This window comes from Primulina tabacum, chromosome 17, assembly GCF_025594145.1.
Source record: "Primulina tabacum isolate GXHZ01 chromosome 17, ASM2559414v2, whole genome shotgun sequence".
In the NCBI taxonomy this organism is placed as follows: domain Eukaryota; kingdom Viridiplantae; phylum Streptophyta; class Magnoliopsida; order Lamiales; family Gesneriaceae; genus Primulina; species Primulina tabacum.
This window is the reverse complement of record NC_134566.1, coordinates 9372235-9388117: the sequence shown is the minus strand read 5'-3', so window position 1 is coordinate 9388117 and position 15883 is coordinate 9372235. Positions and strand designations below refer to the sequence as shown.

The 15883-nt window shown below is 33.4% G+C and overlaps 1 protein-coding gene across 7 annotated transcripts; it reads right to left on the bottom strand.

The window, feature by feature from the left end:
• Positions 1-1038: 1038 nt before the first annotated feature.
• On the bottom strand, positions 1039-9344 carry LOC142530382 (uncharacterized). Of its 7 annotated transcripts, none has more exons than XM_075636199.1 (15): positions 9167-9321; positions 9030-9096; positions 8788-8929; positions 8040-8120; positions 7906-7949; positions 7577-7614; positions 7429-7508; positions 6710-6777; positions 4418-4808; positions 4010-4122; positions 3871-3936; positions 3268-3358; positions 3072-3139; positions 1602-1639; positions 1039-1467 (listed from the first exon to the last, which is right to left on the bottom strand). In XM_075636199.1, exons 1-15 carry the CDS (start codon positions 9190-9192, stop codon positions 1281-1283), a joined length of 1500 nt encoding a protein of 499 aa, XP_075492314.1. In that variant the 5' UTR covers positions 9193-9321; the 3' UTR covers positions 1039-1280. The 7 variants fall into 7 exon arrangements, with proteins under 7 accessions (XP_075492314.1, XP_075492315.1, XP_075492317.1 ...); XM_075636200.1 differs by having other exon boundaries at positions 7429-7505; XM_075636202.1 differs by having other exon boundaries at positions 7429-7505; positions 7906-7923; positions 8041-8120.
• Between the last annotated feature and the right edge of the window lie 6539 nt (positions 9345-15883).

Sequence of the window (15883 nt, the reverse complement as noted above, 5' to 3'; positions counted from 1 at the left end):
CTTATCTCATTTCAAAGATTGCAGTGTCACAAACTTTTAGTATTGAATGAGAGACATTCAAGTTTAAGGTCAGAATATTTGAAAGTTTAATATTTGTTCAATGATTGGCCAAGCACTAGCCGAACACAACATATTAAAATGATGAAGAAAACCAAGACAAAACCGAAGAAACATTCGAAACGACGGAAAGAAACACAAGTGAATATAATTGAACATAATAAAATATAATATATTTTATATAAGATGTTGAAAATTTAAATACGATAGAACTTTTATTGAATAAATGTAATATTTTTTTATTAAACTAATAAAATATTTGATCAAGTTTTTATATGCTCAATTGTGCAGGTCTTCTTTTTTTAATTTATTTAAATGTTTTTTTAAATAAAATGATCAAACTGAATCCAAAACCGACAGTTACCCAGATCCAGACCATAACAGGTCATAGATGAGCATGTAAACTGTCGGGGTTTTTCCGACCCGACCCGACCCAACTTGGCGCGTCAAACCCAAACCCGGCCCATGGCCAGGTCTAGGCTCACAGAGAGCCACAAACATCTATTTATGATGTGATCCTACATCTGAGAGCTTTCTCAACCGTTGTTTCGGCCAAGTGAATCTTAGATTTATCAACCGTCCTTCCAGCCTTTCCTCCACTGCAACTACTAAATATGCACACTATTGACTATGTAAATATCAAGATCAAATCATATACTCACGGTATAACTCTGGCAATGACACTGAATTGGGGATCAAGTATATTTAACACAAACAAACCTCTGCACTGCGTAACAAATCATGTTTTGCTCAACAACTGTCAGCCGGGTCAGACCACTGGCAGATGAGAAAGGGACAGCCGCCCCTTCAAAAGGAAAATTTCAAATTTCATGAATAATGTTAAACTAAGTGATTTTCCTCTCAGAATACACCAAGCTTCCCGTTTTGCTACTTCTTAACAGGGCAAGTTTTAACACTACAGCTTCATATACCACCATTATACAGAGTGCAAAGGGCACAGAAGATACTACTGATAGCAAGTATTAGAGATTACCAGATGTAGGTCATTGATCTATCAATATGGTCGTGATATGATGGCTATCAGTTCTATTTAGATTTGAGATTTATAGAATAAATCTCTATGATATGGTATTATTCATAAGTTTCTGAAATAACAATATGATGCAGATTAAATCACATAAAAACCAACATAAAAAAAGAACTACATAAACACTGTTCAGTTTCTAGTAGAGAAATACAAGGAAAATCTTTTGGTAAACGAATCACTCAGCTTGAATATTTTCTGGAAATGGAATTGAGGCACAGCAGTGATAGTATCCATTCTCATCGTACACAAACCTTTGAGAAAGATGAGCTTCACGTATAGGATACTCTCCCCATTCTTCAGAACCATAACGATCAAAAATAATCCTAGCATCAAAGGAGTCGGGCTTCCATGTGTTCTTGTTGCTGAAACAAGTATGATGAAAGGATTAGCTTCCCATAAAGACAAACTAAAGCACCCTTGGTAGAGTTTCCAACAAAGTGAATGATTTATTAATAAAAGATAGTCAAACATATGAACTGACAAACAGAAATAACACCTCTTTCTGTGTCGAGCATTCATAAGAGTAGCGTGCAACTGCATTCCAAGGGAAAAGTAGCCTATCGTTAGTATAAAAAAGAATGAACATAAAAGCAGTACATATTATAGCATGGCCAGGACTTACTTCAAGGAGAAAAATGATCAAGTTAAAGTTGGAAAGAGCTTCAATTTTTATGAACTACAGGGAAAACATCAAAACATTGTGATTCAGTCACTATACAGACTTCAGTGATAAGTCCAGTGGCCCAAACTCATCCTAACCAACTTTCTGAATTATGTGCCATGAGACCCCTCACCTCCATGAGATTGTAACCACTCAAGTGATGGTGATTAATGGGTGATAATGAAGGTTAAAATATGCATTAGTCATTTATTGGTTGAATAATGCTTAAGAGGAGGCTAATGGCCCAAGGTAGGTGCCTTTTAAGAGGAGGTTAATGACCATGAATAATGATATTTTAGACCTTACCCTTGAAGACCTATAGATAGAAATTCACAACATGCAAGAAATCAACCAATAATGGTAGGAACTTTGTGAACTAATGATAGGAATATATATTCTGAACATTCTTGATTTCTGGCCTCATCCCTCATAGAAAAGAATACATAGGAAATTGATATCAGTTAACCATGAAATTCATAATTTGTTAAGTGCTTAATTCTGATACATGATTATTTCTGAAAAATAAGAATATTTCTGTATACATACGCTATTACTATTTTAGTAGAGAAATGAATTTAAAGGGTGAGAAGAATTTTTTCGCTTTCTGAGTGACAACCATATCATTCACCAACTCACTCCCCTCTCAGATGAGAATGAAGATCATTTAGAAGATGAAAAACAATAATAGCTCTGGGGACGGTAAGAAAAAAGAAGACCACAGTTAATATTTAAGCTTCATTTTCATTATCAGTTTATTTCAAGTTGTATGCTTCCGCACAATAGTTAATGTTTTACATTCAGCTGCTGTAAAATATTCTATAATTATTTTGGAGTTGTATAGACAATGTTTTTTATTTATGAATAAATAGACTGGTTTGGAAATTATGTACTTTCGAGACTTGTTGTTTTGCAATATGTGATTGTGAAACAACGCCGGTGTCATACGCCTCGGTATCGGGAGGAAAACTCTCAATAAAAACAATAGAAATATGCTACTAGTTGTTCGTTTGCAAACAAAGGAATCAATATAGCCACTTTCCCGATTTATAAAGTAGCAAAATAATAAAGCGGCATCGCAAATATATATACAGAAAAAGAATCAAGTACAAAATAATGAACTTTTCAGTTGTTTCACAGGGAGCACCCGCCCATCCACTAACACACACAGACAGAACTAGAACCGAATTTTATATGCCTTAAAGTTCAATGCATCACAGAAACCATAAGTACAAGTCATGTATTAAACATCTCCAAGCGCACTGGAGTGGAAAGGACTTGTCTTCGTCTAGTAAAAAGAAAAAATACCTTCAGCTTTTGCTGCGCATCTGTTCCAACGAGTAAACCAGCCTCAGCAAATGCATCAATGATAACTTCTAAGGAAGTTCAAGGAAATCAAAAGTTGACAATTAATCAGAGCATTTACAGCTCAAGTTGCTCTTTTACTCAAACGGATAGTAAAAAAAAATATGGAAATAAAATATTGGCCACAAAATATGGATACGACTGGCACGCAAAAGACGGTCCTCTCCATCGACTTCTTCTACAGGCGCATAAAGAACACGAGCCTTGGCCAAAGACCCCTTCATGCAATCCTGCAAGAAATATAATCCAACTTTATTGATGCATATTTTAGAGGCACTGAGAAAAAACAAGACAAGTTATTATGCCACACCAAACAGTAATACACAGTTGCAACAAGCTTTCTCCCCAACCAACCCCTAACCCAGATATCGAGAACTATGCACCCTGACTCATGCATGGTTTATCAATATTAATGTAATAGTGTGTTTAAAAATACTTGACAGAGCCACGTCCATAACATAATGCAGGTGTTTGTGTTTGTCTCCAAGGATGGTTTTACCCTTGCGATTGATTGGAAATAGAACATAACGGATACAATGCTGCAACCACCAGAAATCAGAAACACTAACAGCATCATATGTTGTTTGTAGAACTGAATATTCCTAGTGTGGTGTCAGGTAGAGGATTACACAGGAGTGTAGCTGAATTTTTGCTTTTTTTTTTGGTCAATCAAGAGTAACCACCCAATGACTGAAATAAATGCTGAAGTCAGAGTTGAAATTTAATTCAGAAGAAATCCTACCAGCCCTTTGAGTTTGATCGAAACTGGCCGATTGTCCAAAACATCCATGACCTGAGACGAGACACTCTAGAAAGGAGGAATAGTGTTACTATGAATAATATTGTCTGCAACCTGTGCATAATTTGGTTAAGAAATTTACCCACAAAACCTCAGAAGCTGCATTAACTCGTTCTTTATTCCATAACTTCAGCATGAGAATGGTCAGGTGAAAGGTCTTGGGTTTTATAAAAATTGACTTTTCAATACCTAAATCTGCACGAGATAGTCTGATTAAGGCAGAGGAAGAATTGCATTATATAACCATTCTTCGTAAATATCAAATAATGCAAATTGCGTAATGGATGAAAAGAGAGAACATAAAATTACTGAGATCAATTGCCGGGTTTCAAAAGTTAAAGGATATCCTAAGCAGCCTAAACCACAAGGGAGTGAAGAGATCAATAGTGGCATAATTTTGTCCTTATTGAAGGGAGAGGAGCAGGGAAGCAGAGAGAAAGAGTTAAAAACAAACAAGGTGATTGAAATTTAAAACAATAATTAAGCTTACCCCTTAATTTAGAAGAGCTGGACTGTGAGATGGGAGTTTTTGACTTTTTCGGATAAAAACTTACAAGAGGGATATTGGCTATTTTCACTTTGACCGGTGTATCAGCATCTCTATCTTTGACCACATATGCTTTTCTGAAGTGTTGATCACTTTTAACATGTACATCAACATAAGCATCACCTTTTTCAGCATTCATCACAACATCAACTTTTTGTGCTTTCATTGGTTGTTTATCTCCACTTGTATCACTGTCAAGGTTCTCTCCATTATCACATGCCACAATTTGTAGTATTGTCTTCTGAAAATTGATGAGTTTATCCACTAATCCAGGATGAATAGCCAAAGGGAGTGAAACAAAGTGAGAATAATCAAGAGCTCGACTGTTAACTGCCTGTTCAATACATTAATATAGCAGATCAAATATCATACAAAATCAAAAACTTCAGTAACAAATTTCAGTGAACCAACAGATTCCGAAATAGAAAATTATGATGTCCGTTTCCTTTCGTTAAACATTTTCCATCAGGATGCAGATGCTTAAAGCTTTTACACTCCCTTGATAGAACTGTTGTGCTTTGTCAAAATAAATTTCTACCTTGAAAAAAACATTTTTCTCTCGAAAACCGGTGAAAATTTTCATTTATCAAAAGCCTGTATGTTGGATTGATAATTGAGAAACTTTGCATCAGTCAATGTTAAGTCAGAACAAAATATATTGAGCATCATTTAAAAGACAATCAGCTTGTAATCGATTTAATTTTCTGAAGAAACTAAGCATGTCAATAATACTGTAAGACTAAATATATGCCAATCGTTTAACTTGATGGGTGAGAGTCAGTTGAAAATATAGTGTTCAAAATTCGACTGAGTACAAAGATTTGGTTGCTGATCATAAAAGTAACTTCCTCACACAGTTGGGGGTGACACAAGTTTACACCGGAACTTCTGCATATGTGTGAAAAGTTGTGTAACTATCTTTGTTGACGCAGTTGCTGATAACACGTGGAAACTGACATGGGCTCCCAACTACTGGACCAGCAAATTAGAGAATGGACCAAAAAAAGAATTATTGGAATGGCCCAAGTTCAGGAGTAACTCACAAGAGAGCCCAACCAAAATACCATCACACGCGAGGGAGAGGAAATGGAGCGCTCACCTAGCATTCCAGAACAGAAAGAGTGAGCCACCCACATAGATGCACGATTACTTCACTTGAAATGAAGGGAAATATTTGTTGGTTACGATTCTGAGTTGTAATTAGGGGTGTCAATTCAGGTAGGTCGGGTCGCGTTGGTGCATAATAATATTTAAAAATTTGTCCGACCCGAACCCAAAAACTCCCAAACCGAACACAAACCCCACTAATCCGATCAACCCGACTAACCCGATTATTTTAAATTTTTTAAAAAAATTACATAAAATTCAAAAAAAAAATATTTAATTTAAACACCAAAAAACAAAATCTCTCTTATATATATGATTTAAATTTAAATTTTAAAAGTCTAATTATAGAAAAATAAAGTATATTTATTAAATTAAATAAACAATTGTTTTAAAAATAAAAAATGTACAAAATAGATATTAAATTACGAAAACTTATGATATAAATATACAATAAAATTTTTACAGAAATACAATATATAAAAATATAGGTAATATTTATTAATTATATATTTTTTTAAAAAAATTAAAATTTTCGGGTGAACCGAATCCGGCCCAACCCGAATATTTTTTCGGGTCAGCTATCGAGTCCAACCCGATCTGATTCGAACCCGAAAACCTCAAACCTAAACCTGATTTTTTCGAGTTGAACCGTGTCGGATTGGTGGGTCGGGTCTAATTTTGATACCCCTAGTTGTAATCACGTTTTGGTTGTTTCTTATGCTGTTGATTAGAGAACAAGGTATATATAAGCCATAGCAGAGTGAGTCAGGGGGTATTGAGAAATTCTATTGTATTGCTATGTATTAGGAGTTCACACATACTCGAATTGTGCTTATTATATCGTATCAGTTGCACGGCAAGTTTTTGAAATGTACATTGAAGTCAGCACATCATCATTGTGAGCACATGTATCTCAAAAACTACTTTATGATATAAATTCAAAGTTAGTACAGTTAATACAAAACCACCTTTTATAGACATAAAATTTTGTGTGTATCGTTGCTGGTCAGATAAGGGTAGGTCTGGAAGAGAATGAAGCCATGAACAATACGGTGGTTAAATTGGTTACATTTGGCCAAGGAAAAAATGCCAATAAAGCCAAAAAAAAAAAAGTTATGACATCAAAACCTTATCAATAATGATTTGTACTTTCTCAGATGCCTTAGTAACACTTTCAATAGAGTTGCCTTCAATGACTGCAATAAAAGATAATTAGTCAAACAAGTTAATCAGATAAATTGTACGGCGTGGTTACTTAAGTCTGTCAATATCCAGTTATTGAACAATATTCAATCATAAAAAGTGAAAACCAAAAGAGGAATATGTCAGGAAGAGGTGAACATTGGCTACAAGAATAAAAATATTGAGCGTCAAAGATGGCATTGATTATTGATACGGTTTTAAGTAGGCACACTTTACCAAAAATGATCAGCATATGACAGTTTCATAATACAGACAGAGGAAAATGAAACAAGGTTGTCTGTTGCCAATCATAACACTCAAAAAAATTTCTGGTTCTTTGAAGCTTAAAGGTTTTCACGGTATATTTCTTCCAAAATAAATCATTGAAAAAGCATAGAAGTTCCAGATTGTTGTTTCTAAGTTACCATCAAGTAGTAAGCCAAGGGAATTGGACCAATCATAAAAAAAGTAGAAACAACACGAGCCAACGATCATTTCTTACATTATCCTGATTCATATTCAAACCAGAAGTATATCTTTGGATCAAAACAATTTTAAATTTAACTATCAAAAACTCATAAAATTATTGGCTCATAAAGTTGAAACAGCGACTAATTAAATGCATGGCAAACATAAATTGTCCTGGACTCCAGAACAAAGCTCACTTATAGAGTCCTCCATTCTAGATGATGGAAATATAATTTTGACTCCAGTCTCCTCTTCAATCTCCTCTTGAGTGCCTCTTCTGATCAAAATGTTATAACAGAGATTACAATTTTCCACAAATAATACAGTACTTGTAAATGTACATACCCTTTCCCTGCAATGAATCGCATTAAGGACTGACCTACCTACAAACACAGACAAGACGAGATTAAAAACTGCATCAGTTAATGGAAACAAAGAAACTAAACAGATATTGAGGAAAAGCATCAAATAAACTTTGAATTGAATGGAGTTCTCTTTCTAGAAAAAAAGTAATGCATCCAATCTGTGTATCCCATATAGTAAGTTATGAAAAAGTTGAGGCTTAAAAACTTGGCTTAAACCTTCTAATTTATGGAAAAAAACCCTTGAATAAGTTCACCAAGAAAGGGACATTAGAATACTCTTCATGAAAACAAAAGGACAGGAAAACTCACATTCATTGACATTGAATGCTTCTCCAGAGTCATCAATTTTCCATCTAAGGATCTATCTTCATTACCATCATCTAAACTAATACACGTATCGAAATGAACTGGCTCGTTCACATCTTCTGATTTGGTATTTTCATGTTCAGCTGTCAAATTAGTTGAAGAAGTAGCAGGATATATATTTTCCAATCGAATTTGTAATTCACCCTTTTCACCATCACCTGAAACATGCAAACTTCCACGGTCAATTGTCACATTCTTCATCGAATACACTGCACAGTAACATTTAATATTTCTTGAAAGCGGGACAATTACTTTATCAAATGATTAACAAGCCAATTACGCTTCTAAAAACTCCAAATATAGTTTTATATTCTCCTCATTTAAATTCAGATATATTTACGAGCGGGGGCAGAGAGGTAAGTCCAAAAAAATCAAAACACAGTTATCACAAATACAATTCTATTGAAAAAGCTATATAAAGCATGGTACCAAGAAAGAAGTTAGTAATCTTATAACATATTAGAACAACAAAAAAATAAAAAAAATAACCCCACACTAAATAACATGATCATAAAACAAACAATGATCACAAAGCATCTCCACGTTCAAGTAGTTTCTCTCAAAAACTATTTTTACAAGTTTGGTACCTACCTGGTCAAGCTAAAAGCTTCAAGTTACCTTGAACTCATACCAAAATTTCAAATTCATAGACATAGTTTTACAGTACAGCTGATAAGTCAATGCAAAGCATAACCCATTTGTTAAATGGTAAAACATTACTGTTCATTCGCCTAAAATCATGACGATCCAAAGAAATGGGATCGTACTAATTAATCCAGCCACAACTTAAAATCTGTTCAAAAACAAAGAAATATTAAACTTTACGCTCAAAGCTGCTTGATTGAGTAGATACAGCTCTCCATATCTGCTTCACCAGTTTCCCTTTCCCCCGGTAGGTATTTTCTAGCATTCCTTTCTTAACATCCATTGTCAACTCATAGCTCAAATCATGGCGAAAATAACATTTCTGCAGCATAACAAAAAACAATCAGGCTAAACTCTCCATCCAACTTAATTTTCACAAACGTAGATATGAAAATTACTATCCCAAAATCCAAATTCTAAACCTGAAGGTACTGCTTGGGCTTTGATTTAGCACAAGCATTAGTTGCTCTCCAAGCTAAAAAATTAATTCTGAAAACAAAAATTTGATGACAGAAACTAATTCGTAACTTCGATAGGACTGTAGATCATGGAAAATTACCTAAAGAGTGATTTGGTAGAGATCATTTGCGAATCTCTGGCGGCTGCGAAGGTACCGGATTTTCGAAAAGGTAAATTAAAGATAACACTTAATTGGGCTTCAGATAAGACCAGAACGACTAGGCCCGAAATTGACCCGCTTGCATTACCAAAACGGCCCGGAAAAAAGGAATGAAGGCAAATGATGAAACTATGCCACTAACTCAACAAAGATTCTTAAATATTTTATTAAATAAAAAATGATTTTGAAAACCAAAAATGATGAAACTCTCCTCATTGACGATGTAAACAAAGATATGTTGGATCTTAATAGCTTAAGCCAAATTAAAGGTAGCCTCCTATTATTTGGCTAATTAAAATATCATATTTTGATAAATAATATGTCCATGCTCATAGATTAGGGGTGAACAAACGTTCGATTAAATCTGAATTGATTTAGTTCGAAAATGATTTTTCAGTTTAGTTATATCCAAACTAATTTAATTAGGAAATTTGGATATGCGAAGTCAAAAATTCGGTTTTGCGATTATTATTAAAACTTAGATGTAACGCGCCATTTACAATTACTATCATCACTGTATCAATACGCGTCTTTCTAACGTGCTTATATCTTCACTCACGTGCACCTGAGAAACATATCATGAGTCAATCATCTCAAAATTTACTCAAGTCAAAGCACGCTTAACTTTTGAGTTTTTAAGTGATGAGCTCCTGAACAAATCTTTTAAGTTATCCTCAACTATACAGTCTCATGCATGCACAACCTTGGAATCTCTCTTTATTTCAGTATATGATCGATTCATTCATATTCTCATTCGCCTAGAAGCCTTCTAAGAGTCACTTCTTGTATGTGCAACATCTTGGCACCATATCCACGTCCTCTTCCAAGGCGTCATTTTCCCACCAGCTTCCGTTGGTTCGTTCTTGGACCACACCATACTAATATAGGTCTTATACCATTTTGTAACGTCCTAGATTCGATGACTATCCTCACTTTACCAACACAAGTCTTTCCAACGTGCTTATGCCCTAACTCATATACCATAAGAAATTTTTTAGGGATCACTCATATCATAATTGCCCTAAGTCAACAAGGTTAACTTTCAAGTTTTTAATTGAAACTCTTGAAAAAAAGATGTACCTTATTGATATGAATAATATCTATCAAATCTTTTAAACACTCATTAACTGTATAGTCACATACATGCACAACTTTAGAGTCTCTCCCATTCTGATTGGTGTGCTTCATGGGCTGGTTCGGTCTTATAAGCCTGAAACTGGTACGGAAGAATCGGAATCGAAACCACCCTGAATTCATTAATACATTATCATTTTTACACAAGAATCATATTCTTCTAATTTTATATTTCTCTACACTCATACATTTTTTGCTATTTATTTATGCAATTTTATTTACTTAATATTTCACAATTTTTTTACAATAAATATTTCAAATTTTGATGATGACGTCTTCAAATCGTGGTGATGTCGGAGGTGCGAGGCGAGATATGACTACACCAAATTTCAAGTTTGGTGATGATTTTGGCGGCCACGTCTCTAACTTTGATGAAGTCGAACCTCGCCAGGAAGAGGAAGATGATATTGAACTACCTAACGAAGATGGTGTAAATTTACGAGTTCCTCGTCCGCTCAAGCAAGCAACAAGATGATAAACCGATAAAATGAAGCTAAGTTCGGGATCACTTCAAATTGAACAAAAACTAGGTACAAAAAACTCTTTTTGTCGTGGGTAAAATTTGCAAAACTAAATATTCTTACAAAATGGATGGTGGTTCCGGTGGTACCATAAATTTTGAAACAACGTTTGGTCAAGATACATAAACTTCATCCTGATACTACACAGTCATTCAGTAGAAAATCAACACAACAACAAATCAATACTTTTAATGCTAAAATTTTTACAAATTGAAAATGAATTTACGGAAGAGCTATTGTTAAATTGTTGTGAAATGTTGCATATCTTTTATAATGTCTAAACAATAAGGTTTTACTGAATTTATTAGCATTATTTAAACTGATTTCTACAATATTTCTAGACACACTTAAGAAATACTGTGGAAATCAGGTTAAATAATACTAGCAAATTAATATAAGAAATATTTTTGGATATGTATAAGCAATACTTAAATCATTAATTTCGCATATTTCGATTTTATTATTGTAGAGTTAGTTTGACAACTGATATTTGAACTAATGTAAAATCTGAATTTAATATAATTCTTACATGTGATTGGATTGATAAACTTACAATATGCAAAAAAAAAATTTATTTTAGATGAATTAGGATCGTCACATATCAAATACATTATAGCTAGATATATTTTAAATTTTATTAATGTTATGGCATACGAATGAGGATAATGTCAATTATATTAGATAATGCGAGTATCAATAATATTACGATTAAATACCTTAAAGATTCATTAAATCAGTTTTAGATTATAATTTGCTTCATGATACATGTGCATTTTATATTATCAACTTATGTGTGCTTTTGATGAACACATGACTTCTACTTTAGAAAAATTCAAAATATGTAGAAAATTATCGCGTGAAAGAAGATATGATCTTGATTAGAAATAATTAGTCATTACAAATGAGATTAAATATAAAAAAATTCTTCTTTATGATGAAACTCAATGGAATTCTTTATATTATTTGCTCACTTTGTTACGTTTTAAAATTTAGTATCTCTATATTACAACACTAATTATTTGCTCACTTTGTTACGTTTTAAAATTTAGTATCTCTATATTACAACACTATTGCATCATAATCTTTATGTTGCATGACTTTGATAGAGATATTTTGAGAACTAAATTTCATTGTTGGAAATTTTAAAGAGTCGACCAATTTTTTTTTCTTGATTTAACTACCCCACTTCATCCATGTTGTTACTTATGTTTTTCAATATGTTTGTTAAATTTATTGAATATAGTGATGATGTTATTATGCGTTATTTTTTTAATCATGGAAGAAAATCTTTTAAAATATTGGAAGGATATCTCAATCGTGCATGATTAAATAACTTACTTATCCTAGGCAAAGTCAAGGTGACATATGATCATTTTTTGAATATTATGATAAGTTTATTGAGAAGAATATTGACGATAAAAAAGTCAATCGTGTAGTCTCTTCAAGAAATTTTTGATTTGTATGATAACGAACATGGTGGACCGAGTAAGCAACCGGTGGAAAGGCCGACAAAAAAAAAAAAGATAGAATGAGAGAAATCAAATTCTTTCAAAGTTTGAAACAACAAAAGTTGAAAGGAAAATCGGTCACAATAACAATTATAATGAGAACCAGAACTATTTAAGCCAATATTTTGAAACTCTAGAAATTTCGACATTTTAGAATGGTAGAAAGCAAATTTGGTACTTTATCCAATCTTAGTGACAATTGAAAGAGATGTCCTAGTCGTTTAATGTTCAAGTGTTGCTTCCAAGTTAGTATTTTCAACATGAGATAGAATCATTTGTGATCAAAAAACTAATTTAAAGTTGAAAACACTTAGCATGCTAACATATATAAGATTGGTTTGCGGTAGAAAAAAATACCATTGGAGCAATAAAAGAATTTGAAAGCTCAAGCACTGAGGAAGATGTAAAGTGTTCTAAATATATTTTAGTAAATTGTAATTAATTTTAAATGTTTAATGTAGAAATCAATTTTCATTTATATATTTTCTTTTTATGACGTATTTTTCAACTCATCATATTGGTTCCAATGTACACACCTTGGAACATGTACTGGTGCTAACCGGTTCCGACATTGGTGGATCCGTTACTAGTCAGAATCAGACTAGAACTAGAACCCCGCAACATATAAGCATGCCTACATTCCAGTGTGATGATCGGTTAATTGATGTTCCTCTTCATCTAGAAGCTTGTCTGATGCCGCTTCTTGTCTATGCAACCTTTTAACACTGACGACCACTTTTCGCCCTCTTCGAACCCAACTTCACATTAGAACAGTTTGATCAATTTGGTTTGGTTGACCGATCGCTTCACCATACATGAGATTCAGTAAAATAGACAAATGCAATCTCTTCAATAGATGGGGCTTAAAATAGGTGTTAGGACCTCAAATAATTGTTTGTCAAAGAGAATGTGTTTCGTAAACTCAACCACACCATACATTTTTTAAACAAGAAAAAGAGATATCACTAAAGATCACCAATGTGATCAGTCCATTTGGGAATGAGTTAAAATTTCTCAATCACTCCCCAAAAAGAAACGACCAAGAAAAAGCAACTAAAAGGAATAAGAGTCCAATAAATTTTTTTTGTTGTTTAAATAGAGAAATCATCAATTGTTTTATTAAAAAAATCAGTTTAATATTTTTTGTTTTTTAATAACAAGATTTGTAAATATAATATTTATCATAGTTCATGGATCTATTGAAGATAAATATTATTTTGTCGTGAGTTCGTGGATATGCCAAGATAGTTATCTGTTGGGTGCAACAATTGTCCCTGCTTGGTAGAATGATCGAACCGTGGTGCTTGAGCTGCTGTGCGGTTTAAAAGATTTGAGTTGCACCATTACCACCAGATATAGCTTTTGGTTATAAATCGGCAAGCGCTCGGTCCTACAATTGGTATCAGAGCCAAGGTCACGGGTTCGATTCCCATTGATTGCAAGGAGTGCAATTATTGGGAGGGAGATTGTTGGGTGCAATAATTCTCCCTAGAATGCTTGGTAGAGCGATCGTACCGTGGTGCTTGAGTTGCCGTGCGATTTAAAAAATTTGAGTTGCACCATTACTACCATCTATAGTTTTTGGTAAAGCAGCAAGCGCTCGGTACTATATTACTTCTACTAAGACAACATTGAAAAAATAATAATTGATAAAAACATGTATCATGGTTAAAATTCAAGTTTAACATATTTTATAGAAATCCTTATTTCACAAACATTTTAACAATTTCATGGAGAAACTAAACAACAATGATGATTTCAAATTTATGTAGATTATTTTTAAATTATTGATGAACAATAATTATCACAAATGGATCAGGATGCCAGACAAAATAAAATCTAGCTGCCCTGCCCCCGTGAGCCCAAAGAACAGAGGGTATTTTGGAAAGATACACATGTAAAGTGTTTCAAACTCCTTAGAAACCCCTTTCTTCCCACTTTATGGAGCCATCTTCTTTACCCCAATATTCATCTCCTACCAACAGTAGGGGGGAGGTCCTCGTCTGAAACGGAAATAGAGGGCACAATTACATAATGTAAGGTGTACTAAGGATGTTTTTTGAGAATGTCTGGTTCTTCTATTGTTCTTTTCGTTTTGGAGAACTGTTTGACTTTTGTAGTACAATTTAAAAGACTTGAGTTATATTGTAAATCAAACTTAAAAAGTTAGAGCAATCAAGCTATGTTCACATGACACAAAGTAAGCTAAAATCATTACAATATTTATCATTCAGTTACATCATATTTTTATCAATGATTTTTTTTCGTATTCGTTCATCCACCAAATTTAGTTTATTTTTTGTATGGAACATAATTTAGATCAAATGTAATATCAAAGAATGTTAGTCAGCATTAAGAATTTAATGTATTTCTTGGTCTTAATCTATGACCCCAAATCATGTCTGAATCCCAAGATAATCATTTTTTGTTCGATCTTTAATCTCATCCTATCCACCAATGGCATGTCAGGGAATTATGTTTGGCTGCAAGCCCACTTCTGTGAAATCCTATGTGTTCTCAGTACTGATTATAATCGGCATCCTTATTTGCCTTCGTTTAATCTGTCGCACCGTCCGGCTACTTCTGAGAAAGGAAGACCACCAGTATTTTGAAGGTGGGATTGCGGCCCGGTAATCCTTGTCCCATGCCGATGATTGATTTTGCTCGAAAGCCCACGGGTAATCGGAGGAATGCCAAGGTTAATTGACAAGTTGTTGTTCTAGTTCGTTTTTTAAGCTTGCGAAAATGTTTATTACATTGAATTTAAAACTCGATAATTCGTCTCAAATTTAAAACATTGATACCAGATGAACTACAACAAACTGCCGCTTGCTATTTTTATTTAGCTAGCTTGCATGTTCGATTCATTAATTAAGGTGCCGTCGTTTATCTAGATCCTTTAGTTATTGTCCATTAACTAGTATTTTCCATAAAAAAAAAGGGCTGAAAAAATCATTGTCAAAATATGCAAGTAATATACGTACATTGTGATATAAAATAGGAGAAATTACAATTTTGATTTTATATGTTTGCTTGTTTATGATTTTGGTCCTTTAAGTTCTGAAATTTCAATATTAGTATTGTATTTGCAATTTTTTAACAATTTTACTCATTTTTAATCAGGAGTGATGATGTGTCACTGTACATATTAGCGTTGTGTCGAAAAAAAACTAAAATTAGAAGGGAAAAAATTACGAGCTAAAACTTAAATTTGACACATAGAAATGATCCTGTAACTGAGACAATATTCCTTCAATCTCAAATATAAAATGATATATTTATATTTCAATAATTCTTAGATATATAGTTCATTGTCTGCATTTAATATTAGAGTAGATCTCTTGTGAGATGATCTCACGAATATTTATCTGTGAGACGGGTCAATCATACCGATATTCACAATGAAAAGCAATACTCTTAGCATAAAAAGTAATATTTTTTAATAGATAACCCAAATAAGAGATCCGTCTCACAAAATACAACCCGTGAGACCG